A 25186-nucleotide genomic window follows, 5' to 3' on the forward strand; every position below is an offset into this window, starting at 1 on the left:
CCTTAGATGCACGTCGGAGGCCACCACGGCTGGGTGTTTCCCCAGGTGGGTTCAGAACTGAATCACACCGGCATTTGGAATGGATTCTCAGTTTTGTTTCCTCCAAAAGGAACTGGGGTCTGGTGCACAACAACTGCTGTGAGAAACCAATCACATGTAGTAAAAAGAGAGGGTTTGCTTCAAAATTAACTCTTTCTCCAAATTGTTAATTTAGATTTAGAAAACAAGCAGCATGTTCCAAAGGTAGCAAAAGTTGTATTCAAGCGAAAAGACACCTGAGGTCATATTTTTAATTCTCAAATTGACTCTGTGAAATCAGGAGTTTATTGAAGCTGTTATTGCGTGAGGTTATGTCATGCAGAAGCTCAGAGCAGACTATCCTAACTGTTGCTTTAAATACACAGACTTTGGGATTATGCTTTAATCCAAGACTTGAGCCAGTTCTTAGGTTACCCAAACTACATTACTGTTAACTTCACTAGCAGTATCCAGCTGTTTCTTAAGTGATTAACCGTACAGCCCACAGAAGTAGAAAAGACAGACTTCCCTTTCCTGGAGTATTCCTGAAATACAGAATGTTGTCTACATTTCAGGCAAAGATGGATTTCTAGGCTCTGATCCAAGCCTAAAAGAGCATGTTACCAGAAGTCCAATAAGCCAACCAATTTCCTCAACTGAACTAGCATGTTATGAGCAAATATTTCATATACAAACAAACCATCAAAGTGTAAAGATTAAAGTACACAGTTTTTTCCAAGATGAAAGACAGTTTAACAGACATTATTCTAGCAGCAGGTCAGCTAGGGCAGACCAGGATGAGAGATCCTGCAATCCATGAGGAATTTTAACGAGCAAGGAACCAGACAGTACTCAAGATGACTCACCTGTATACAAACAAAGAACAACAGAACTGGTCCACCTGTGCTCCACAAAAAGTTATTTCACATTAAAAAAAATACACAGCTTAAAAAAAAAAATTACAGATAAAAGTAAAAGAATCAACCAGAGATTGGAAAATCAGCATTTCTGGAATTGCTATTCAGAATGAACTTCCAGTTGAGGTAACATAGACATTTTCTTTGGATATCTAATAGATGCTTACGTAGATATTCTGAGTAATTTTCTGGGAAGTACACAAATATGAACCTCTCATATAATAGAAATTATGTAGATTCTTTTCACTTCCTTCTCTTAGATGAGTCCTTCATTCATTTCACCTTGTCAGCACACGATGGTTAACAATTAAGACACAGCTGAATACCCGAAAAATCTAGACAGTACTGAGAACCTGATACAGGGAGAAGTATCTGGGACACGAAGTCCATTGCCATAAAAAATATAAAGGCTGCTAACTGGGAAAATGAGTAAAATCTTTCAACAAAGCACTGACCGTGTCAACACTGGGGACAGGGTGAAACAATAAGAGGAAGAGTTTGGAAGTTATCACAGAGCTAAAAGCTACCAATTCACTACGCTAGCAAGGAAAAACTAAGCACTACGTGGGACAACATGCTGAGGCACAGAAATATATCCTGTCTCTCCTACGGATGCCCAAGTGAAGGTGCCTCCTCCTGCTTGTGTGCAAGGATGAGGTGTTATTCTCTTTTAGGTACAGAAAGAATTGTACTGTTTGTCTGCTTCCCTGTTGTGCTGCAGTGAGTTTCCCCACTCCTCATGTGGAGTAGACTACATGCTTTCCCAAGGGCAATGTTACTCTGATTCCCTCCTTGATCCACCTTACTCCCTTTCTCGGCAAATTTTAGTCACCTCACATACACAAACAGCAAAGTTGGGGGAAATGAGCTTCAGCCAGTCCCACACAGGTTTCCACAGTCCCTGTTCACTTTTGTGCTGATCTGGCTTCACTGCCAGCTGTAGCCAAGCTGACTCAGAAGTCCTGTATGCTGTAATTACGCTCCCTATGGTCATGAAGACACACACAAGAGTTTGGGCAGAGCCTTTCATTTGCATTGCTATGGTAACTACAACTTTGCTCCCATGAGGAAGTTAGCTCAGGTTGGTAAGTCACTTGTTGCTCTTACACTTTATCCCCCGTCAGTATCCTCCACACGCTTTTGAGCAGCACACCCCTGCCCTTGTGGTCATTGACAATCTGCCTTTCTTTTCCTGAAAACTTCCTTTATCTCGAGGCTGCAAATCCTGTTTGCACAGGTTCTCGCAGAGAACTCAGCCTCTACGTTCAAGCTGTTGCTCAAAACCTCCGATGTCTTCCTGGCAAGCTAGGGCTTAGATGCCTGCAGGGGAATTTAGGAGAACCATGCCGGAGTCTCATGAATCCCAGGTGACAGAACACCCTCTTTGGTACCACCCTGTAACCAACAAAGTCACACTTTGCTTGATATGAATATGACACCACTGTAGTGGCTTCAGAAAAACAGCAGCTAGTGCAAGATCTGGCCCACCCTCCCACAAGTACTCCCTAATGAGGAATAGTCTGGTTGGCCAAGCAAATCCTCCTCAGTGTCTCAGGAAAACTTAGATATATGCCTCTCCATCAGATTCAACCTCTGCAGGCATTACATTAGCAGATGAAGGTTATCACTTCGAGCTGCTACATAAACTAGGAAAGAAATCTCAGCTTCAAGGCAGTCCATGTTAAAGAATGTTGAGCAGATGCTAAAAGACTTCACATGTAAAGACAACAGTGAAACAGGAACAGACACAGCTCTGTCCACGGTATCAGTTAAGTGCAATACTGACCCCACAGTCACATCCAAACTTGGATGCTGCTCCCCTATTTTACAAACAGGCACAGCCTCTGGCCCAACCTAACCAAGCTACAAAACTTTCTGTGAGGGAAAACCTGAGCGTGGCTGGTGTGTCAGCACACGATCACTTTCTGGATGAGGTAAGCATAGATTTTAAGTGTCATCTTCCAACACACCCAACAGATCTTTCCAACACACCCAACAGAACTTCCCAGCACCCAACAGATCTTCAGCCCCCCAACACCCATACCCAACAGATCTTCAGTCAGGTTTTCCCAGACAGCAGTTTAGCTATCTTTAGGCTAGTAAAGCAGACATGCTCACAGAATGAACCCAGGAACAGGTACATGATCATCCACTCTGGCAAAACACAGCACAGCTTTGTCCCAGGGTATGTAGCATTCTCCCCCAGGCAACCTTCTGAGAGTTAGCATGCACTAGGGACCTTTTACAGCAGGCAGCCTGAATGTGGCCCCCTTCTTCAGAGGTAAGCAAGTTTCACAGAATCACAGAATAGTTGAGGTTGGCAGGGACCTCTGGAGATTGTCTAGTCCAACACCTGGCTGAGAGCAGGGTCACCTACAGCAAGCTGTTCAGGGCTGTATCTAGTTGAGTTCTGAGCATCTCCAATGATGGAGACTCCATCATCCCTCTGGGAAACCTGTTCCAGTGTTCAACCATCTGCACCATGAAAAAAGTTCCCTCTTAAGCAGTTTCCCTATGTTTCAGCTCCTGCCTATTGCCTCTTCTTCTGTCACTGGGCACCACTGAGAAGAGTCTGGCTCCATTTTTTTTATTCCCCTTGCATCAGGTTTTTACAAACATTGATGAGATCTCCCTTGAGCCACGTCTTCTCCAGTCTAAACGACATCAGCTCTCTCAGCCTCTCATCATATGATGGATGCTCCATTTCCACGGTCCTTCACTGGACTCACTCCAGTACGTCCATGAAAGCTTAGCTGTATAGAAGCAAATGCAGCCACTGCAGTTGGGCTCAAGAGACTACCGTGCCTGCCCCAATTTAGTATTACAAATACAGCCCTTGAGCCTAAGCAACAGTCAACTGAGCCAACATAGGATGGAAAATACAGACTTTAGATTCTGCTGTGCTCCAAGATTATGCTAAACAGGAGTTTTAACCAGTGGTACTGACCTAGATAGTTTAGCGCATTAGGTTACCTGCTCAACAGTTCATACTTCCCAAGGAGGAAGAACAGATCCAAGTCTATCAAGACATGACCACGCAACATGCAGACGGAGATCAATGCTCTCAGAGTAAATACATATATTAGAGAACAAGTCTTACGAGGAGTGGCTGAGGGAACTGGGGTTGTTCAGTCTGCAGGAGGCTGAGGGGAGACCTTAACGCTCTTTACAACTACCTGAAAGGCAATTGTCATGAGGTGGGTGTTGGTCTCTTCTCCCAAGTAACTAGCGATAGGACAAGAGGAAACAGAATCACAGAATCACAGAATGGTAGGGGTTGGAAGGGACCTCTGTGTGTCATCTAGTCCAACCCCCCTGCCAAAGCAGGGTCACCTACAGCAGGCTGCACAGGACCTTGTCCAGGCAGGTCTTGAATATCTCCAGAGAAGGAGAATCCATAACCTCCCTGGGCAGCCTGAAGTGCTCCGTCACCCTCAGAGTGAAGAATTTCTTCCTCATGTTCAGATGGAACTTCCTGTGCGTCAGTTTGTGCCCATTGCCCCTTGTCCTGTCACTGGGCACCACTGAAAAGTCTGGCCCCATCCTCCTGACACCCACCCTTAAGGTATTTGTAAGCATTTATAAGGTCCCCTCTCAGCCTTCTCTTCTTCAGGCTAAACAAGCCCAGCTCCCTCAGCCTTTCCTCGTAGGAGAGATGGTCCAGTCCCCTCACCATCCTTGTAGCCCTCTGCTGGACTCTCTCCAGTAGTTCTTCATCTTTTTTGAACTGGGGAGCCCAGAACTGGACACAGTGCTCCAGATGGGGACTCACTAGGGCAGTGTAGAGGGAAAGGAGAACCTCCCTCGACCTGCTGGCCACACTCACAGAATCAGAATCACAGAATCACAGAATAGTAGGGGTTGGAAGGGACCTCTGTGGGTCATCTAGTCCAATCCCCCTGCCGAAGCAGGGTCACCTACAGCAGGCTGCACAGGACCTTGTCCAGGCAGGTCTTGAATATCTCCAGAGAAGGAGACTCCACAACCTCCCTGGGCAGCCTGTTCCAGTGCTCTGTCACCCTCAGAGGGAAGAAGTTCTTCCTCATGTTCAGATGGAACTTCCTGTGCTTCAGTTTGTGCCCATTGCCCCTTGTCGTGTCACTGGGCACCACTGAAAAGAGTTTGGCCCCACCCTCCTGACACCCACCCTTCAGATATTTATAAGCATTTATTAGGTCCCCTCGCAGCCTTCTCTTCTTCAGGCTGAACAAGCCCACCTCCCTCAGCCTCTCCTCGTAGGGGAGATGTTCCAGTCCCCTCACCATCCTTGTAGCCCTCCGCTGGACTCTCTCCAGTAGCTCCTCATCTTTCTTGAACTGGGGAGCCCGGAACTGGACACAGTACTCTAGATGAGGCCTCACACTCCTCCTAATGCACCCCAGAATCCCACTGGCCTTCTTGGCAAGCCGGGCACACTGCTGGCTCATGGTCAACCTGTCGTCCACCAGCACTCCCAGGTCCCTCTTCACAGAGCTGCTCTCCAGCAGGTCCACCCCAAGCCTGTACTGATGCATGGGGTTGTTCCTCCCCAGGTGCAGGACCCTGCACTTGCCCTTGTTGAACCTCATCAGGTTCCTCTCTGCCCAACTCTCCAGCCTGTCCAGGTCTCGCTGGATGGCAGCACAGCCTTCTGGTGTATCTACCACTCCTCCCAGTTTGGTGTCATCAGCAAACTTGCTGAGGGTACACTCTAAGTCTTCATCCAGGTCATTGATGAAGAAGTTAAACAAGACTGGGCCAAGTACTGACACCTGGGGGACACCACTAGTTACCAGCCTCCACCTAGACTCAGTGCCACTGATGACAACCCTCTGAGTTCTGCCATTCAGCCAGTTCTCAATCCACTTCACTGACCACTCATCCAGCCCATACTTCCTGAGCTTCCCTAGGAGGATATTATGGGAGACTGTGTCAAAAGCCTTGCTGAAGTCAAGGTAGACAACATCCACGGCTCTCCCTTCATCTACCCAGCCAGTCATGCCATCATAGAAAGCTATCAGATTGGTCAGGCATGATTTGCCCTTGGTGAATCCATGTTGACTACACCTGATAACATTCTTTTCCTCCACTTGCTTGATGATGACCTCCAGGGTAAGATGCTCCATCACCTTTCCCAGGATGGAAGTGAGGCTGACCATCCTGTAGTTCCCTGCGTCCTCCTTCTTGCCCTTTTTGAAGATTGGAGTGACGCTGGTCTTTCTCCAGTCCTCAGGTACCTCTCCTGTCCTCCAGGACCTCTCAAAGATGATGGAGAGTGGCTCAGCAATGACATCCGCCAGCTCCCTCAGCACTCGTGGGTGCATTCCATCGGGGCCCATGGATTTGTGGGCATCCAGATTGCTTAAGTGATCCCTCACTCAAGGGATCCCTCCTCAACCAAAGGAAGGTCATCCTCTCTGTAGGCTTCATCCCTTGCCTCCAGGGCCTGGGATTCCTGAGGGCCTGCCTTGGCACTGAAGACTGAAGCAAAGAAGGCATTCAGTAGCTCTGCCTTCTCTGCATCCTCCATCACCAGGATATCCACCTCATTCAGCAGCGGCCCCACAGTATTCCTAGTCTCCCGTTTGCTACTGATATACTTGAAGAAGCCAAACGTCCTCAAGTTGCATCAGGGGAGGTTTAGATTGGAAATTAGGAAAAATTTGTTTACTGAAAGAGTGGTCAGGCATTGGAACAGGCTGCGCAGGGAAGTGATGGAGTCACCATCCCTGGAGGTGTTCAAAAAACTTGTAGATATGGCACTTCACGACCTGGTTTAGTAGGCATGGTAGTGTTGGGTTGACGGTTGGACTCGATAATCTTAAGAGGTCTTTTCCAACCTTAGCGATGCTATGATTCTGTATCTTTCTTCCTACATCTCCTTCATTCCATACCCCATTTTGGAATGAAAACACCAAACTGCTTTATTTCATTGTTATCCCTTACAAGAATCCAAATTTCATTATTCACATGCAAATGAAAAGCATATAAGTAATCTCACTTTGTTAAAATTTAGTGTGTAATTCTGTATTAGCAGGCTGTCTTTCTTGTCCTGACACTGCACTAACAAATTATTGCTCTCTGCAAGATTTCTGTATTAGGTGTAAACATAAAAATGTAAATGAATACACTTCCACTGAAGGTCCTTACTCGAACAGGATGAGAGGTCTGACATAATGCAAAAGCACGCTTCACAAACATTTTGCTTCAGAAGGATAAGAGTCAACCTTCAAACTTCACCCCCTATCCATGCTTAGGAATTATTTCTTCACAATTTGCACTGTGTATGTAAGGTTTGGCTTTTTCACATCCTCCTCTCTCTTTAGTGAGAGAAGCCTATAGGTTGCTTGTGACAATCATGCTTCATTTCACAGAATGGTTGAGGTTGGATGAGACTTCTACAGGCCATCTGGTTCACCCCTGCTGCTCAAGCACAGCCACCTAGAACCAGACACCCAGAACCATTATCCAGGCAGCTTTTGAGTATCTCCAAGGATGGAGACTCCACAACTGTGCTAGTGCACGGTCACCCTCACAGTGGAAAGTGTCTCTTGATGTTCATATGGAGCCTCCTGTCGCAGGTGGTGCCCATTGCCTCTGATCCTGTCACTGAACACCTTTGAGAAGAGCCTGGCTCCATCCTCTTTGCATCCTCCCTTCAGGTATTCATATGCATCCATGAGATTTCCCCCCTCTCTCCTCAAGCCTTCTCTTCTCTAGGCTGAACGGTCCCAGCTCTGGCAGGCAGGTGTTCAGCCATCTCCACGAAAGCCGGGCTTCATCACATGTAACAGTGACTTGGGAAGACAAACACCATATCCCTGAACATCTCCCCTTCCTCCTTCTTGCCCCTCAGCTTTTATTGCTGAGCATGATGTCATATGACATGGGATATCCCCTTGCTCAGCTGTCCCAGCTGTGTCCCCTCCCAGCTTCTTGTGCACCCCCAGCCTTCTTGCTGGCAGGGTGGTGTGAGAAGCAGGAAAGGCCTCGACTTTGTAAGCACTGCTCAGCAGTAACGAAAGCATCCCTCTGTTAACACCGTTTCCAGCACAAATCCAAAACATAGCCCCATACAAGCTACTATTAAGAAAATTAACCCTATCTCAGCCAGAACCAGCTCACTCTCAGCCTTTCCTCACAGGAGGGATGCTCCAGTCCTTTTACCACCTTAGTGGCCCTTTGCTGGACTCCCTCCAGTATGCCCATGTCTCTCTTGTACTGGGGAGCCCAGAACTGGACCAGGACTCCTGGTGTGGCCTCACCAGGGCTGAGTAGAGGGGAAGGATCACCTCCCTCAACCTGCTGGCAACACTCCTAATGCAGCCCAGGATTTGGCTGGAAAAGGCTCGTTTGCCTTCTTCCGTTTCGGAAATGGCATGCTGCTGCTAACGTCAGCTCCAGCAGGAGATGGATCCCTTGTGACAGTGACATGTTTGTCTCCAGGTTACTGCTCTGTGCAGCACAGTTAGCAGGAAGAGGATTGGTAAGGGCACTGGGAGATCAAGGTGCTGTTGCCAACTCCACTCCAGGTTGCGTGTCTTTTTGTTTCCTCGGTTTTTTGGATACATCACACAGACAATGCAACTGGGACACGACTAAATGAAAAATTCCCTCCTTGACACCACAGTTCACAATTGTCACTATGATTCTTTAACACAGTAGCTAAACACTTCTGAACAACACTATTTAATATATTTGAAAATACTTAGGAAATGCTCCACCTTTCACAAACCAGTGGCCAGTATCTCTCATTGGAGAAGCATACAGTGACACCAATTCTGTCAATACCTGCTATTTCTAAGGCACACATTTGCAAACCACTTTAGAAAAACACTGTCATAGGAGTACATTTTATATTTCTTTACCATTAAAGCTTCTTTTAGAGAAGAGATAAATTTGCTGTGTAGCCTGAGATTTTCCAAAGCAATGCAAAGCTCTCAAACTTACTGTTTAACAAAGCTGTAATAAGCAACACAGTGCTTTTTATTTTTCTATTGATATTGACCTTTTGAAGAATTATAAAAGTCACTTTGCCCAAAACCAAAATGAAACACAAAGCTCAAAAATTCAGAACTTTTCTTTACAGGAAAGGGTGCCCCAAGCATTTGGAGGTCATCAGTTACATAGTTCAGGTCCAGCTTCTGTGACAGGTCTGACGATGCCACATTGCTAATGGGATCCAGCTCACCAGAGGACGGAAAACATGGGTGAACCTTAATTCACCTTTATAGTCTTCTGTTGAAATTGACAGTGTTGCGCAGCTGGAGCCCAGATAATTCTCCAGGTTTATGACTGGTCCTTCTACAACTTTCATACAAGTGTTCAAATCACATTTTAACATATGAGTATATTTACTTTCTCCCTTACAAAATACAAATACAAAACTGCCTTCTAATATCTCTCAGTAATTTTGCAGGTCAGAATTACATTCAGGATTATCAGGCTTTCAGAAGAAACAGAGCAAATAAACTTGAACTGTTGTAAAGCGAAATCACGTATAAAAGCAAAGTGAAAAGACATGTATCCAACATCAATTATTATAATCACAAAGAACTGAAACACAGCAACAATTTCTCATTTGTACATATTGAACAGCAAAAAAGTAAAAAAATATATATATACACATCAAGTTTAATAGGGAAACAAACCTGAAACAATCTTCTACTGCTCATGGATAAGACAACTTCCTCTTAACTTTTTTAGTGCATTCCCTCTCATTCACAAGAACTAGTGCATTTTATCTTCCTGTTCTCAGGCAAACTGAAAACAATCAAATCTTCTTTCAAATCAAGAACAGTTGTGAACTAGTGAATTAATACATATTCACCTGAGATCATTCTGAAATACAGGACAAGATCAATGATAATTAACAGCTAAGGTGCACAACCATTTTGTCATTTTTAAAGAGAAACAGCATTTATACAGAACAGTTTTTGCTAGAGGACAGTAAAAGTGTCATCTGTAAAGAGAATTATTGAAAACAGTACAGGAGAAGACACTATGAGGACCATAAGCAGCTTACTCTTCTACTTTCTTCTATTCAATATTGTCCTGTTCCCAACTTTCTGTAACATAAAAAGAGGGAGGGGAAGGAAGAATAAATGGAAAAAAAATCAATTATTAAAAATATTTCTTCTGTAACTCTGTTTATTTCACGCTTATGTCAGTTTCTCTCAAATCCACTGACTGACTTCAAAGTAGTCCTATGGTAAATACTACATGTAGATGCATTTCATCTAAGTCAAAAGCATAAAGCAAAATCACAGAGCTAAATATAGTCTACATGTGTATCCAGCTCTGATTAATGGGTAGGATTAACCCCAAGATAAAAATAAATGAGCCAACCCTTCTATCCTTCTTTTACATCTGGAATTAGTTATTTAAACCCTTCTAGAGTAATTCTGTTGAATACAATAGGTATCCGCCAATGACATGTTCAAACAAAATCAGCTTGACTACTGATAACTACTTCAAAGCATCACAAAAGTGTATTATCCAAGCACTGAAAAAGTCACTTCCGCAACAGTAAACAGAGAATTACCATTCATAAATTCAATAGAGGAAAGCAAGTTCAAAGCTAAAAGGGCTGTCCTGGACTATGTGTTGCTCTCAAGAAACAGAGCCATAGTGATGTCTGGAGGTGAGAAAGATCCAGACAAGAGTGAAAAGGAACATGACAATGGGACTTTCTTCAATGATTATAACCTGTTAGAGAGGGATGGGATCCACCTGTCTAGAAAAGGCAAGGGGATCTTTGGCAACAGGCTAGCCAACCTGGTGTGGAGGGCTTTCAACTGAAGGACTCAGGGGGTGGGGGCCAAAGTCACAATGCTCATGCCATCCCATCCAGCTGGGGATTACGTGTGGCCAATCACAGCAGTGACAAATGTTCCTCAGCTGTGTCCCAACCTGAGAAGCAAAAGACCAACAACCTTAAGGGTGGGCATGGACACAGCAGATCCTCTTGCACCCCTCCAGGGAAACCAGCATGCTCGAGGTCCTACCTGAAATGTCTGTACACCAATGCATGCAGCATGGGCAATAAGCAGGAAGAATTAGAGAGCTGTGAGCGTTTGCAGGGTCACGATCTCATTGGAATTACAGAGACATGGTGGAACAGCTCACATGACTGGAATGCTGTCATGGATGGCTACAGACTCTTTAGGAAAGCCAGGCCAACCAAGGCGAGGTGGTGGAGTCGCTCTGTATGTGAGAGAGCAGCTGGAATGTATTGAGCTCTGCCTGGGGGTAGAGGAAGAACAAGTCGATAGCTTTCTGATGCAAGTGGTGGAGGAGCCAACGAGGAGCTGCTGGACCTTGTACTGACTAACAAAGAGGGACTGGTTGAGGATGTGAAGGCTGGGGACAGCCTTGGCTGCAGTGACCATGAGATGTTTGAGTTCAGGATCCTGCGTAGAGGAAGCAGGGCGATAAGTAGGATCAAAACCCTGGACTTCAGGAGAGCGAACTTTGGCCTCTTCAAGGAGCTACTTGGAGGAATCCCATGGGTCAGGGCTCTAGAAGGTAGGAAGGTCCAAGAGAACTGGCTGCTGTTTAAACATCACTTCTTCCATGCTGAGGATCAGTACATCCCCCTGAGCAAGAAATCTAGCAAAAGAGGCAGGAGACCCGCCTGGATAAGCAAGGAAGTGTGGGCTGGATGAGTGGTCAGTGAGGTGGGTTGAGAACTGGTTGAATGGCAGAACTCAGAGGGTTGTCTGCGGTGCTGAGTCTAGTTGGAGGCCGGTAACTAGTGGTGTCCCCCAGGGGTCAGTACTGGGCCCAGTCTTGTTTAACTTCTTCATCAATGACCTGGATGAAGACTTAGAGTGTACCCTCAGCAAGTTTGCTGATGACACAAAACTGGGAGGAGTGGCTGATACACCAGAAGGCTGTGCTGCCATTCAGCGTGACCTGGACAGGCTGGAGAGTTGGGCAGAGAGGAACAGGATGAAATTCAACAAGGGCAAGTGCAGGGTCCTGCACGTGGGGAGGAACAACCCCATGCATCAGTACAGGCTTGGGGAGGACCTGCTGGAGAGCAGCTCTGTGGAGAGGGACCTGGGTGTGCTGGTGGACGACAGGTTAACCATGAGCCAGCAGTGTGCCCTGGCTGCCAAGGCAGCCAGTGGGATCCTGGGGTGCATTAGGAGGAGTGTGGCCAGTAGGTCGAGGGAGGTTCTCCTTCCCCTCTACACTGACCTAGTGAGGCCTCATCTGGAGTAGTGTGTCCAGTTCCGGGCTCCCCAGTTCAAGAAAGATGAGGAGCTACTGGAGAGAGTCCAGTGGAGGGCTACAAGGATGATGAGGGGACTGGAGCATCTCTCCTACAAGGAAAGGCTGAGGGAGCTGGGCTTGTTCAGCCTGAAGAAGAGAAGGCTGAGAGAGGACCTAATAAATGCCTACAAATATCTGAAGGGTGGGTGTCAGGAGAACGGGGCCAAGCTCTTTCAGTGGTGTCCAGCGGCAGGACAAGGGGCAACGGGCACAAACTGAGGCACAGGAAGTTCCGTCTGAACATGAGGAAGAACTTCTTCACTCTGAGGGTGATGGAGCCCTGGAACAGGCTTCTCAGGGAGGCTGTGGATTCTCCTTCTCTGGAGATATTCAAGACCCGCCTGGACAAGGTCCTGTGCAGCCTGCTGTAGGTGACCCTGCTTTGGCAGGGGGGGTTGGACTAGATGACCCACAGAGGTCCCTTCCAACCCCTACCATTCTCTGATTCTGTGATTGTGTCTACTTATTTTTTGGTCACTCTAGGACACGTATCAGTACTGTATCTGCATGCACCAGGTCATGAAATCATTTAACATTCTGTTCTTCACTCTCGTAATTTGGGGAGGCATTATTATCTTTAACATGTGGTACATCAGAGGGAAAAAGTAATACACTAAAAATCACAGAAGAAACCCACGCTGCGGCTAAGGACTGAACTCCAATTTCTAGCATCTCATAGCAGTATTTTAATCAGGAGACTCATATGCAGCCTTAATTGTCTTTTCGGCACAGCTGCTTAGTGACTATACCATGCGAGAGGAACAAAATCAGAGGGGAAAGTTGTGTCCTGCTTACAGAAGTGCTCAGAAATACTGAAAAGCATGAATGCACACATGTATCAGAGCACCATACCAGCCACAACTGTGATGAATCTATGTAGGGAAAATAAAGTAAGCCTAAGATTCAAACCCAGACCCTGCAGAGATGAGGTGTCTTGCAGGAAATATAACCTCCAAACCGAAAAGAAATCTGTTGCTAGTATGTTTACCAATGATATAACAACCAACCCAACACCACTTTGGCAAAGCCTAAGGCAAACAAAGCCATGATTTTATAAAACTTGTTTGTATCTCTATCACTCTGCAGATTATATCCAAGTATTTATCACAGAATGGTAGGTATTGGAAGGGACCTCTGGAGATCACCTAGTCCAACCCCTCGCTAGAGCACGTTCACCTACAGCAGGCTGCACAGGGCCATGTCCAGGCGGGTTTTGAGTATCCCCAGAGAAGGAGACTCCACAGTCTCTCTGGGCAGACCGTTCCAGTGCTCTGTCATCTTGGGATGTCTTTGTCGTATCAATGCATCAAATGCAATTACAGGTGAGTATTAACGCAAAATAAAAAGTCCTGTCAACATAGTGTATTCAAAGTGATCCAAACTTGCAAATGGAAGGACCAAAAAAAAAAAAACACCGTAATTTTTTAATGTATTTTCATTGTATCCTCAAACACTAACACAACTTGATTTTGTACAGCATCCTACATATAAGCTGTACCCAAACCATTTAGCAGACTTGAATATCACAAGTGCAGACTTAAGCAGCAGAAGAGGAAAACAATTAAGTGCTGCAGGCAAGGAAGAAAATACAAGCTTTCCAACGGGATATGAAACAAAAGCAAGAATCAATATAACTTTGCCTCCTGTTTTCAGTCTAGAAGTAAATGTCATAAAGCACTATCAAAACTATTCCGTTTACCTCAATAGCATCGTCCATTTTTGTGATCTCATACAATCATTTCAGCTTGTTTCTGAATTAGGGAACTCTCTTTCTGGAGAATTGTCATCGCTGAGGTCACTGTAGCTGTCACTGTTAAAAGCAATACACAATCAGAAGGATCCAAACCAAATATTTTATTTCCAACCCGCCAACCCAAATGATGCACATGACTAACACTTTCCTCAAATGCAACACATTTCCAGACAACTACTTTAAGCTCATGCTCAATTTCAGTATTTTAGAACACCTTCCTCTACAAAAATGGGCTTAAATTTGGAGTCTAAGATGTGGTGAGGAAAAATATTCTACCTGATAAACAGTATGTTCAATTTCTTTTTGCTTGGCTCCTGTACATTCATCCTACAGTCCGCTGGTGCTGTGTGCCTGTGACCATGATTAACAACATGGAGAATAACAGATATTCAGAGCAAGACTAAAAGGAATTTCTCCTTTATGATAAAGAAAATTATTGTTTTGATCCTAAAAAAGTTAAGACAGCTTCAACTCTATTTACTCAGAATGATTCCATTTATACTTAAATTACAATTCTTGCTCTTCCAGTCAGAACATCAATCATTTTCACTGTACCAAGCAATATCCTGATGGTTTTTCCTGAGGTTTTATCCCATTCTGTTGTTTCCCAAGAGAAGCAGACTGGTTTTCACAGAACAAACTGGCATGCAAGTGATCATTTTGTAAGTGGCCAGAACAAGTAAACAGTGAAGGACAGGAATTACCACAGCAACTGAGAGAATGAAGTGCCCACAAACCACATTTTCAGTTAGTTGTGATGTCTGTCAGGGCTCCAGACTTATCTTAACTCTAAGCGTCCAAACCGCACCTCTTCAGCAGAGCCTCCAGTCTCAGTCTCCCCCTGCTACGCTTCACTTTTACAGTCTGTGAGAGGAGCCTATAGGTCGCTTGTGACAATCATGCTTCATTTCACAGAATGGTTGAGGTTGGAAGGGACTTCTGTAGGTCATCTGGTCCACCCCTGCTGCTCAAGCAGAGCCACCTAGAACCAGACACCCAGAACCATTACCCAGGCAGTTTTCGAGTATTTCTAAGGATGGAGACTCCACAACTGCCCTGGGCAGCCTGTGCTAGTGCACGGTCACCCTCAGAATGGAAGAAGTGTCTCCTGATGTTCAGATGGAGTCTCCTGTTTCAGCTGGTGCCCATTGCCTCTGATCCTGTCACTGAGCACCCCGTTTGTGTGGGTATACCAGTGTCAGCCTTGGGTGCCAACTCTACTCCAGATACCGCACATCTGTCTTGTCACTTCTCACTGTTCTCACGCACACCCCTCATCCTCCAGCCAACAGGACCTCAGCCATGTCACGCTTCCCAGCTCTGGGCATGATCTCCCACTGAGACATCCAGCTCATCATCAGCCCATGACCCACCTAGACACAGCCTTATCAGCTGATCCGCAGTGACTGCCTGCTGTGCAATGTTTCGAGGAGCACTACATAACCCCGCAGCTGGAGATCTTTGATCTCGACCGCAGTGTGGAACAGTGAACAAACTGCACTCAGCTACACTGGTGCTTGTTAGTGAGCACTGCTTTGTATCCTGAATTTCACCCTCTCTTCTTTGGAAAAAAAAAAAAAAAAAAATCAAAGATTAGGTAAAAGCACTGCCATTTTAATAGAGTGGGACAAGAGAAGTGGTACCAACAGTCATCTCGATTAATTTCTACCTCTGACTGCTAGGAAAGCCTCCCAGCATTACAGCAACTCACTGCCCCAAATTCTGCATAAGACAGTAGATATTCTGACCTTTCTAACAATTATTAAAACTTTGCCTACAGTGTTCTGCCTTTTCTTCACATGACTTGCATGCTGTTGATGTGGTTCTTATAAAGAGTGTCATATCAGGCTAGTGAGAAATGCTCGGTCATTTCACCAGCTGGCAAACAATTACACTGTTCAAGTGAGGAAAGTGTTGTTAACGGTATGATAAAGCATGCCAGATGCACACAGACAAACACAACGTCATCGACATTGTACTTACTTCTTTCTGAAAGTACCCATGGAAACATGGAATAAAAATTCAGTATTATTAAAACAGTTTTGAATTTTCACATCACAGTAAAATAGCAAGTATTGTCCACAGAACAGAAGGTAAAACTGTGATTGCAGAGCACTGCATAATCTCACAATACCCCTGGTTTAAGACCACAGCCTTCAGAGAACCCTTTTTTTTTTCTGAGGGGCTCTGCTGCCCAGTGGCAGTCACAGCCCAAAAACATATGCCAGAGCTCCATGTACAACACAGTATGGGAGACAGATGCTTAAGTAAAAATGCTCAGGGACCAATGAGGTGAGTGGAGAACCGCCCAGCTTCATCTCTTGAAGACAGTCAGGCCCTGATCCCCACCCAGCACTCTCATCACCAGTCCTCCCCCACTCAGTTACGTGGGTTTTAGAGGCTTTCACCCACAGCAACGGTCACACAACGCTGGCTGCTTCTGTCATTTCATTGACTTACCACTCTAACTTCTCAGGCCTGTTTCCAGTTTGCAGAAGCTGAGGGTCACTTGGCTAGGCCACTAGCCCAGGGGCTAAAACACTTACTCAGCTGATGACAGTTTTGTTCCTGTTCCCACACTGCCCAGTTCAGTACAAGGTTTGACTCCACACCCCAGAGCAGGTCACCACATTCTTGACGGTTTTGCAGTAGCACCTCATGGTCTTTCCTACTTTTGGGTGTAAGTCAGTTTTGTTTCTAACAGGCAGGCCACAGCGGCAAGAAAGGTAGGGAAAATGCCCAGGTAAGGGTCAGCCCTTGGGCTTCAGACTCAGATAACTGTCAGTCTCACAGTTTCAGTTGCTTGAATGATACCTGTAAGCACCCCCAAAAGCTGTGGCATCACGTTAACAAGAACTTGTGCTCCAAGGAAACCTGAATTTCAAGAGCTGAGCTGCCAGTGGACTTGAAAGCAAACAGGGACTCATGAATCTTGACATATCTGCACCTGGGTGCTACAGCTTCAAACCTGTGCTGACATCCAGTTTTTAAGCTTGACTGTGATATGAACTGTGTTCAACGGATAAGAAATCTGAAGAAAAACTCCAGGTAGTGTTAACCACAAATAAGTTATCACCTCTCTTAGGAATAAACATGTGCTTCCTTCTGAATTACACTGAGTTGCTACACATGTACTAAACACAAAAAACAAATGGATATTTTGTGCTCACAGTTGCTAATACTATGTAATCTTACTTAAATGTGCTGGCTAGGAAAGTGGTGGTGGCAGCAAATCAAATAAGCCCAGCTCTTCCTTTACAAAATTCTTTTTCAGACTGAGTCCTCAACTAAAAAAATACACTCATATTTCCTTCACAAGTTTTTTCTCAGTTTGTGTACAAATTACTTAGTAATTATCTTGGGCAGGAACATGACACCCACTTCATCTTGTTTGTAACCATTCCCACAACAGTGGACTCCAACAGGAGCTAGTGAGCAGATCTGAGGCCATCACAGAAGTTTTGTCTTTTTCTTTTTTTTCATGGAATCTGGAGTATAAAGATGTGGCCAAGAGAAAAATAGAACAAAACTCAGAGTATGCAGCGTCACTGCATCTAGTCAGTCACTTCAGTCTTCAAAATGAAGAACTTTGGTCACTTTGATCCTTATGCCTAATTTACCCGTAGTTAATGGAAATAGATTCACTGCAAAGTGAAATATCAACCAGTACCTAGCAGGTATTTCACTTTGCAGTGAACTGCAACATATCTCCTGACTGGAGCAAGGAAAATCTCCTCTGTTGAGTAATCACATTACGGGGTTTTGTTTTGTTTTAAAGTTCATTCATCCTCGGATCCCTGTCTTCTCAAGACATAAGCAATATAAAGAACTTCTCTCTGCATGTGTTCCATTATTACCAAATTCATGCCTATTTCAGATCTCTGTGTTCTACTGACAGAGTTATCACCATACCTCTGCCATGCATCAGTCTATAGCATAGAAGGAGGCAAGATGAGAAGATTGCCTATGAGTATGGTACAGGAGGCAGATGATAGCTGGGGCCACATGGCATGAAGCTGGAATGCATCACCTCAGCAACCAATCTCAGCTACAAAAAATCACTAGAATTAAGACTCAACATCAATTTTAAACCCATATTTCTCAAGTAGCTGCTCAAAAGGAAACTGCCTGCTTTCAATGTTTTCATTAAGAAACACAGGCAACTGTAAAATGGGTTCTCCTTGAACACTGTTTGTTTCATTTAGAAAATTCAGATCAACATTCTTTAAAAACAAAGTATTTGACACAGTTTCAGAGGGACTTTTTCATCCTTTTTAATGTATAATTGACAAAAAAGTCCTTTTCCAGAAATGTAAGCAATTTAAACAATTGTTACTGTAATGTTATTCCCTGCAAAGGCAGGAGCCAAGCTAAGCGCATTTCTTCCTCAATGCAAATTAAAGATGAATGTAATTACATTTAGTACAGGCTGTGGCTGTTTAAAACAAACAATTGCTATAGCTTTTGAGAACCTACCAAAAAGAGATGTCAGTTATTATTTATTCCCCCCCCAAAAAAAAGCTGAATGATTAAAATTATTATAGTCATTCAAGTCTTATTTAAAATAAATGCATATTTGATTGTGCAATAGTTCTAATTGCAGTCATATTTCTCAGCCTATATTTTTATGATCATTATATGATCATTAAAATGATCATATATCATTTATTATGATCACCATTATTATATGATCCTATGCTTCCATGATACGCCATTTCATTAAAGAATCCCTCAGCCTATAACTAAGACTCCCAAGTTCCAATCTGCCAGACATCTGCACTCACATAACTGGACCTAGGATAATGGTTTTATTAGGACCCAACATCACAAAAATCACAACCAAGATTCCAGAACATATCTTGGCATTATAAAAACTCTCAGCTGAGTCTCATGCATGGGATTCAATTCATACAGCTTTAGACACCTTCATCAGAGATATTTACCGCCAGCTTCTTACAGTCATTGGAGAGAAACGGGTGCTTGTAGGGTGCTTCTGATCCATTCAACCATTACAATGAGCTATCGGACTCCTTTAAAGTGCATATTCACTTAGCAACCACAGAAAAAGACTTGGGGTGACTAGCTCAGAAGTGTTTTCACTGTGAACACCTAACATTCAAATGACAAAGTAACTGCCATAACTAACCATTACTAATTTTATCACCAATTAGCACTCTGGTTGAGAAGGGATTTTTTCTTTAAAACTTATTCTGTAGTTTTTCTGTAAGAGCTCTGAAGGCACCAACAGGTCTTAGCCACTCTAACCGTCCTCACCTGGGGCCTTCAGCAATGGGCCCAGGAGCCTTGGCCTCCAATCTCTGCCTGAGCTGCATCGCAGACTTGCCTGTACCCATCTCTGTAGTTCCATAGTCACTTGTCGACTGGACTTCCTGGACTGACCTTAGACCTGACCCATCTCTGCACTTCTGCACTGGACTGTCTGTAGGACATGGTGGACTGCCACTGGAGCCAGCCCACTTGCCCTCCTTGGCAACTGTGGCATTGACTCCTGCTGGTGAGGACACTACCCCTAGCAGCACAGCTGCCACCCCTGAGTCCTGGATTCTCTTCTTTGGTGGAGCAGTCACTCTCTTGGTCCTTTCTTGACAGTCTCCAAGCAACATCATTTCCTTCACTACTCTCTGAAATGTCTGGATTTGGCCAACGGCAGAAATATGATGCTGTGCCAGATGTGTTATTGGTTGGGAACAACATACAGGGGACATCAGAGAGAGCCCTGCCTACACCTCCTTTGTCCCTCACACACCAGAACACATCATACAGGCTGTTCCCTGTTCTGTCTATAGGTGCTTGCCCAAATGTCCCTACACAGCTGGTTTGGGAGACATCTGGACAATGTTAGCGCAGTAAGCACCATATGGACAAGTTTTCCAAGGTTTTCTGTTTATGCACAATTCCTCCTGTCCTCTGGCCATTTTTGTTCCTTTTCTCTGAATGCAACTCATAAGTCATTTTTTATTAATAACCTGTCCAGAACTTAACAGATTACTCTGTGACTAGACACCATTGGACTGGTGCCTTCCATTAGCATATTCACTGGTGACTTGCAAAAACTTCTTTTGGCTGCAGTCCCAGTTGCCCACACTTTTTCACCTAGGAACATTTCTCACCCTACATTTCCTCCCATCTACCAGATATCTGTGTTTAAATTATTTATCTTTAGCCTGTTACTGTCTTCCTCCAAACACACAAGTCATTTCATTATTTTCAACTCAGGTTTCTAATTTGCTGTATCTTTTTATGTTATTTCTTCCTTCTGAATAGTGCTTTCTGCTCTTCCTTAAATGATATTATTTGCAACTATCCTTAATGCACTGCGGCCTACTCTTGCAGACCACTAATATAATAAAGATGTTGGTTGAAGGGAGAGAAGAAATAAAGCCTGCTGATGCTAAACTTGCTGGGGGGGGGGAGGGGAAACCAGCAATATGGCTTTTGCAATCCATATGACACCATTCCCAAAGATAAGCCAGTTTTTATTACTTTTTCCAAGTGAAATTCTGTAAGACTCAGTAAAAGCCAACATTGCGTCTGAAGTTCCCCTCTCCATCCACCAGTTTTCTATCAAAACCTTTTGGTTTCTCTCAAAAAGCAGCAGATTTGTCGGTATTGTACACTTTCTGAGCGTCTCCTGTGGTTCTAGTGCTCTCTGTCTTTTAAAATTAAACACAAACTGACAGCCTCTCACCTTCCTCTGATCCTTATAAAATGGTGACTTCAATATTCCCACAGAACGATTTGGAGAAGGTCATGATTTAAAAGCATTCACAAGGAACTGAAGCGCGTGGCTTTGTCTGATGGTCAGGCACTCATGCCATAAAGCACGAGAGGCTGAAACCACAAATGCAACTTACATGCTCACCTACCACTTCAGGTAACTAACTAATAACTCCACACTGAGTTACTCCAATCTTTTGCTCAGTTCGTGACTGTCTCTGTACACACCAAAGCTCCCAGGAACTAAGTTTACCCCAGAGGATGCATTCCAGTCTCAACATAGCTATGCTCACCCCTATGTGTAAGCACTCTGACTGTTTACCAGACTAGGCCTCACAAAAATTTAAGAGAAGGTTTATTCACTTTTATTTATTTAGGGCACTCTCCTGGGAGGTGTGGTGCATCTTTAAATTTACTGTTTGCTTTGCTCAGAAGCTAGGGCTTCTCTTCAGGTGTCACACGTTCTAAAACTGTGTCCTAATTATGGGGCTGTTAAAAAATGTTTGGGTAATGATTTCCTGTTAAGAATCTCATGCTGAAATATGTGTTTCCTTTTGTCTCAGGACTTCATCATTAACTCTCTTTTTAGTGTTTTTCACAGCCTAGTTTAAGTAATCTGCTCAACTCGCTGGCCTCCACAAATTCTCTTTCAGGTGACATCTTTGCTCTAGTCAACAGCATGACTACGTTTCACGTAGGCAGTGCTGGATGAGGTGTGCAGACAATCCATTCCTCGGATTTGTTTCAGTCTTGTTATGACATGCCTTAGCTTTACTGCTCAATGAAATCACTAGCATTGTGGGGTTTAAAGGTTTAAATTGGAAATCCCTTCCACTCCGCAGGTGGATATGGTAATATGAGTGGGTGTGCTGTAATGAGCACTGAAATTCCCTCCTAAACATTCTTTCCTGCAAAATGCTCCTCTTATACTCTCGAAATGTTTTTCTGTTCCAGTGTTCCTTCTCGAGACAGAGAGGTTTGCTTGATTGCTGTGTAACTAGCTAAATGGTAAAATTTGTATTTTTATATATGAAGTTTTTCAGTATGAATTTTCGTCTTTACTTAATGTTTAAGTGTTCGTTTGAGTTCATTGTACGAACATGAAGAAAAAGAGTTGGGGTTATTTTTTTATTGATTATACATTAATTCAAATAAGTGAAGTGTGGCACATTCACTAACTGCCAAAACTTAGAAAACATATTAGCCATATTGCTATGGGATTTAAATTTCAATTAGCAGGGCACATGCAGATCACTCATTCAAAACCAGTAACTTTTCTTTATCTCAGAGAGACTATTAGGTATACTTGTGGGAGGAAGCAGTAAAAGAAAGGATATTGGAACCTGGGAAACAAGATGAACTGTGAGGCAGAAAGTGCTCAGAAGAAAAAAGCCTGAAGACATGTGGCTTGAAGACTCCCCTCCTACCAAGCACCACAAAAATGTGACCTGTGTAATGCACTAGCACAAATTTTAAAACGTAGATAATGTCAGGACCACTACTAACAGTGACAGGGCAAGGTACTAGGAGTATTTCAATCAAGCTTTCAATCAACAGTTTACAGATCAGAAAGAAATTCTCTCTGTATGTACATCATTGCACAATTGGGCAGTGTAAGCAAAGATGAAGTACATTTAACCGACACCTATAAGGAGCAGGGTACCAAAACAGATTGATCTGGACTGGCTTGCCTATTTTCCGCTACTACTGAAACCTGAACAAAATTTCTATTTCTCACTTAAGAAAAGGGCTTCACTTTAACAATAGAAAGTAATGCTGAAAAGAAGAAAAAATAAACAAAAAACCAAACTAGTTAAGTTTGGTGCCTCGTTTAGAGGAAAAAACAGCAAGCCAGGGTTGGATCTGTTCTGTGTTATTATTCAGTTATTCTGCAATGGTTTTTTTCGTATTTTTTTTATTGTATCCTAGGCTGCCCTCTGACCTCTTTATTATTGTTATTGTAATGAAATTGTAACTGTTATTAATATAATTCAAATAAAAAAGAATGAGTTAACACTGGCTCAAAACTATTGCTACATTCAACAAACCAAAAAAATCTGTGTCCAAGGCAACTGGGACAAAGGATTTTCATTTGGGTGAACCATACAGTTTTGATCTAGATCCAAACCCTTCCATAAGTCTAAAGATATCCCAACTGTTTTGTTTCAGGCCTGTCTCTGCTAGATGATATTAATTATTTAGCTACTGCAAAACAGAATCAGTGTTCTCTTTTTTGTTACTGTCATCATTCAGATACAACTAGGTAAGAATTTCACTTCATTGCTTGATTCTCCAGCAAATCTCTTCCCTGTGAATCATTTCATTAATGAAAATCTCCAGCAAATCTCTTCCCTGTGAATCATTTCATTAATGAAAATCTCCAGCAAATCTCTTCCCTGTGAATCATTTCATTAATGAAAGTTAACACAGGAGGCCACTAACTTCATGTGAATTTACTACAGGTTTTTTACTTCATCTGGTTATAACACATGGATCTAGCTTTAGCCCTAATAGCCTCTGAAAAGGAGAAAGTCGGGAACTGTGCGTACTGCTTACAGATACTTTTAAACAAAGGTTTATGTCAGGCATGAACAGGAACAAGTAAATCGATACATGAAGAACTCCATTTCCTCTTCTGGACTTCTGAATTCAAGGATGGGACAGTCCCTCCAAAAATGTGACTGACAAACTGCTGGCAAGTAAGCAGGAAAGATTACCTTGGAGACAATTTACATCCACGTTGCAGGTATGCATTGAGTGTCCCAGTTGCTGCTAGCAACAGTCCAAGGTATGGAGGTGAAGGTTTCATGGGTCTTGAGGAAAACTCTGGGTGGAACTGAACTCCCACAAAATATGGGTGATCTACAAGATAAATGCCAAAGAAAATTATAAGATGTGGGAAGAAGACAGTAGAACAAGGATTAGGAAAAAAGTTTATTGAAGATTTCACACAGGAGTCCAGAAGCCAGCTCAGCATGTGTGAATTTAAGGGTGAGGCAGCAGCAATCTTAACTTTTTCCATGGAAAGCAACTGACAACAGACAACAGAGGCAGAAGGTTAGTAAGGCAAATTAAGTAAAAATCATTCTGTGATTCAACCTTAACATGCACAATGCTGTAATTAAAAGCTGAATAATAAATCTCTACTGACATGTAAGGGGGGAGGGGGGAACAACCACAGAGTCTGCATTTATCATGTTATTACCATAGTATGTTGGTTTCCAATATATATTTATGCATGTATGCTCAGAACATGCATCCATACCTATCTGAGGGAAAAATAAGAGTTCCTGAAAGACCAAGCATTACCATACAGCAACTATTTACTCATTAAGAGATGGATATGAAAGAAACATACAGAGAAAACTAGGGAAAACAAACTTCAAATAATTAGGCCTGGAAGTGATCTCCTGGGACATTAAGTGCAGCCTCCTGTTATTAAATGCAGCTACATTGTGTAGTCTCATGCACAAAGGGTCAAGGCTCTGCTGTAGCACCCCTAGGTTTTTTTGCTCGCACTAGAAAGCTCTTCAGATACTCTCTCCTCTTGCTCAGAAATCTTCTCCTAATTCACTGGCCATCTTCGTTACAGCCAACTTATATCCATTTCTTATGGTGGTGTTCTCCCCTGCTGTTTGTCCTGTGTGATTAGGGATGACAATATCACGATCATTCAACTCAGCCTGCTAAGCTAAACAAGCCATGCTGCTTCATCTTCTCTTAAATCTTCGTCTCTGTTTCCCACTCAAAGCACCTCTTTACAACTGCTGCTGCTTCCCTTCTGTCTTCTTCAAAAGCATAAGGAACAATGTTTTCATACTCTTCACAGAACAGAATCACAGAATAGTAGGGGTTGGAAGGGACCTCTGTGGGTCATCTAGTCCAACCCCCCTGCCGAAGCAGGGTCACCTACAGCAGGCTGCACAGGACTTTGTCCAGACGGGTCTTGAATATCTCCAGAGAAGACTCCATAACCTCCCTGGGCAGCCTGTTCCAGTGCTCCATCACCCTCAGAGGGAAGAAGTTCTTCCTCATGTTCAGATGGAACTTCCTGTGCCTCAGTTTGTGCCCATTGCCCCTTGTCCTGTCGCTGGGCACTACTGAAAAGAGCTTGGCCCCGTCCTCCTGACACCCACCCTTCAGATATTTGTAGGCATTTATTAGGTCCTCTCACAGACTTCTCTTCTTCAGGCTGAACAAGCCCAGCTCCCTCAGCCTCTCCTCATAGGGGAGATGTTCCAGTCCCCTCACCATCCTTGTAGCCCTCCGCTGGACTCTCTCCAGTAGCTCTTCATCTTTCTTGAACTGGGGAGCCCAGAACTGGACTGAGTACTCCAGATGGGGCCTCACTAGAGCAGTGTAGAGGGGAAGGAGAACCTCCCTCGACCTGCTGGCCACACTCCTCCTAATGCATCCCAGGATCCCATTGGCCTTCTTGGCAGCCAGAGCACACTGCTGGCTCATGGTTAACCTGTCGTCCACCAGCACACCCAGGTCCCTC

At 43.9% G+C, this 25186-nt stretch overlaps 1 protein-coding gene across 2 annotated transcripts in view; it reads right to left on the reverse strand.

The window, feature by feature from the left end:
* Positions 1-8013: 8013 nt before the first annotated feature.
* CTPS2 (CTP synthase 2) overlaps positions 8014-25186 on the reverse strand; it is a 79472-nt gene continuing 62299 nt past the window's right edge. For both annotated transcript variants that reach the window (XM_009940652.2, XM_075428935.1), the window contains exons 17-19: positions 23403-23547; positions 13894-14004; positions 8014-9982 (exon numbers count right to left, since the gene is read on the reverse strand). In XM_009940652.2, coding sequence (XP_009938954.1) covers positions 13935-14004; positions 23403-23547 — 215 coding nt within the window. In that variant the 3' untranslated portion in view covers positions 8014-9982; positions 13894-13934. The remainder of the gene's footprint in view (positions 9983-13893; positions 14005-23402; positions 23548-25186) is intronic.

Source organism: Opisthocomus hoazin, chromosome 1 (assembly GCF_030867145.1).
Source record: "Opisthocomus hoazin isolate bOpiHoa1 chromosome 1, bOpiHoa1.hap1, whole genome shotgun sequence".
NCBI classification, from domain to species: Eukaryota; Metazoa; Chordata; class Aves; order Opisthocomiformes; family Opisthocomidae; genus Opisthocomus; species Opisthocomus hoazin.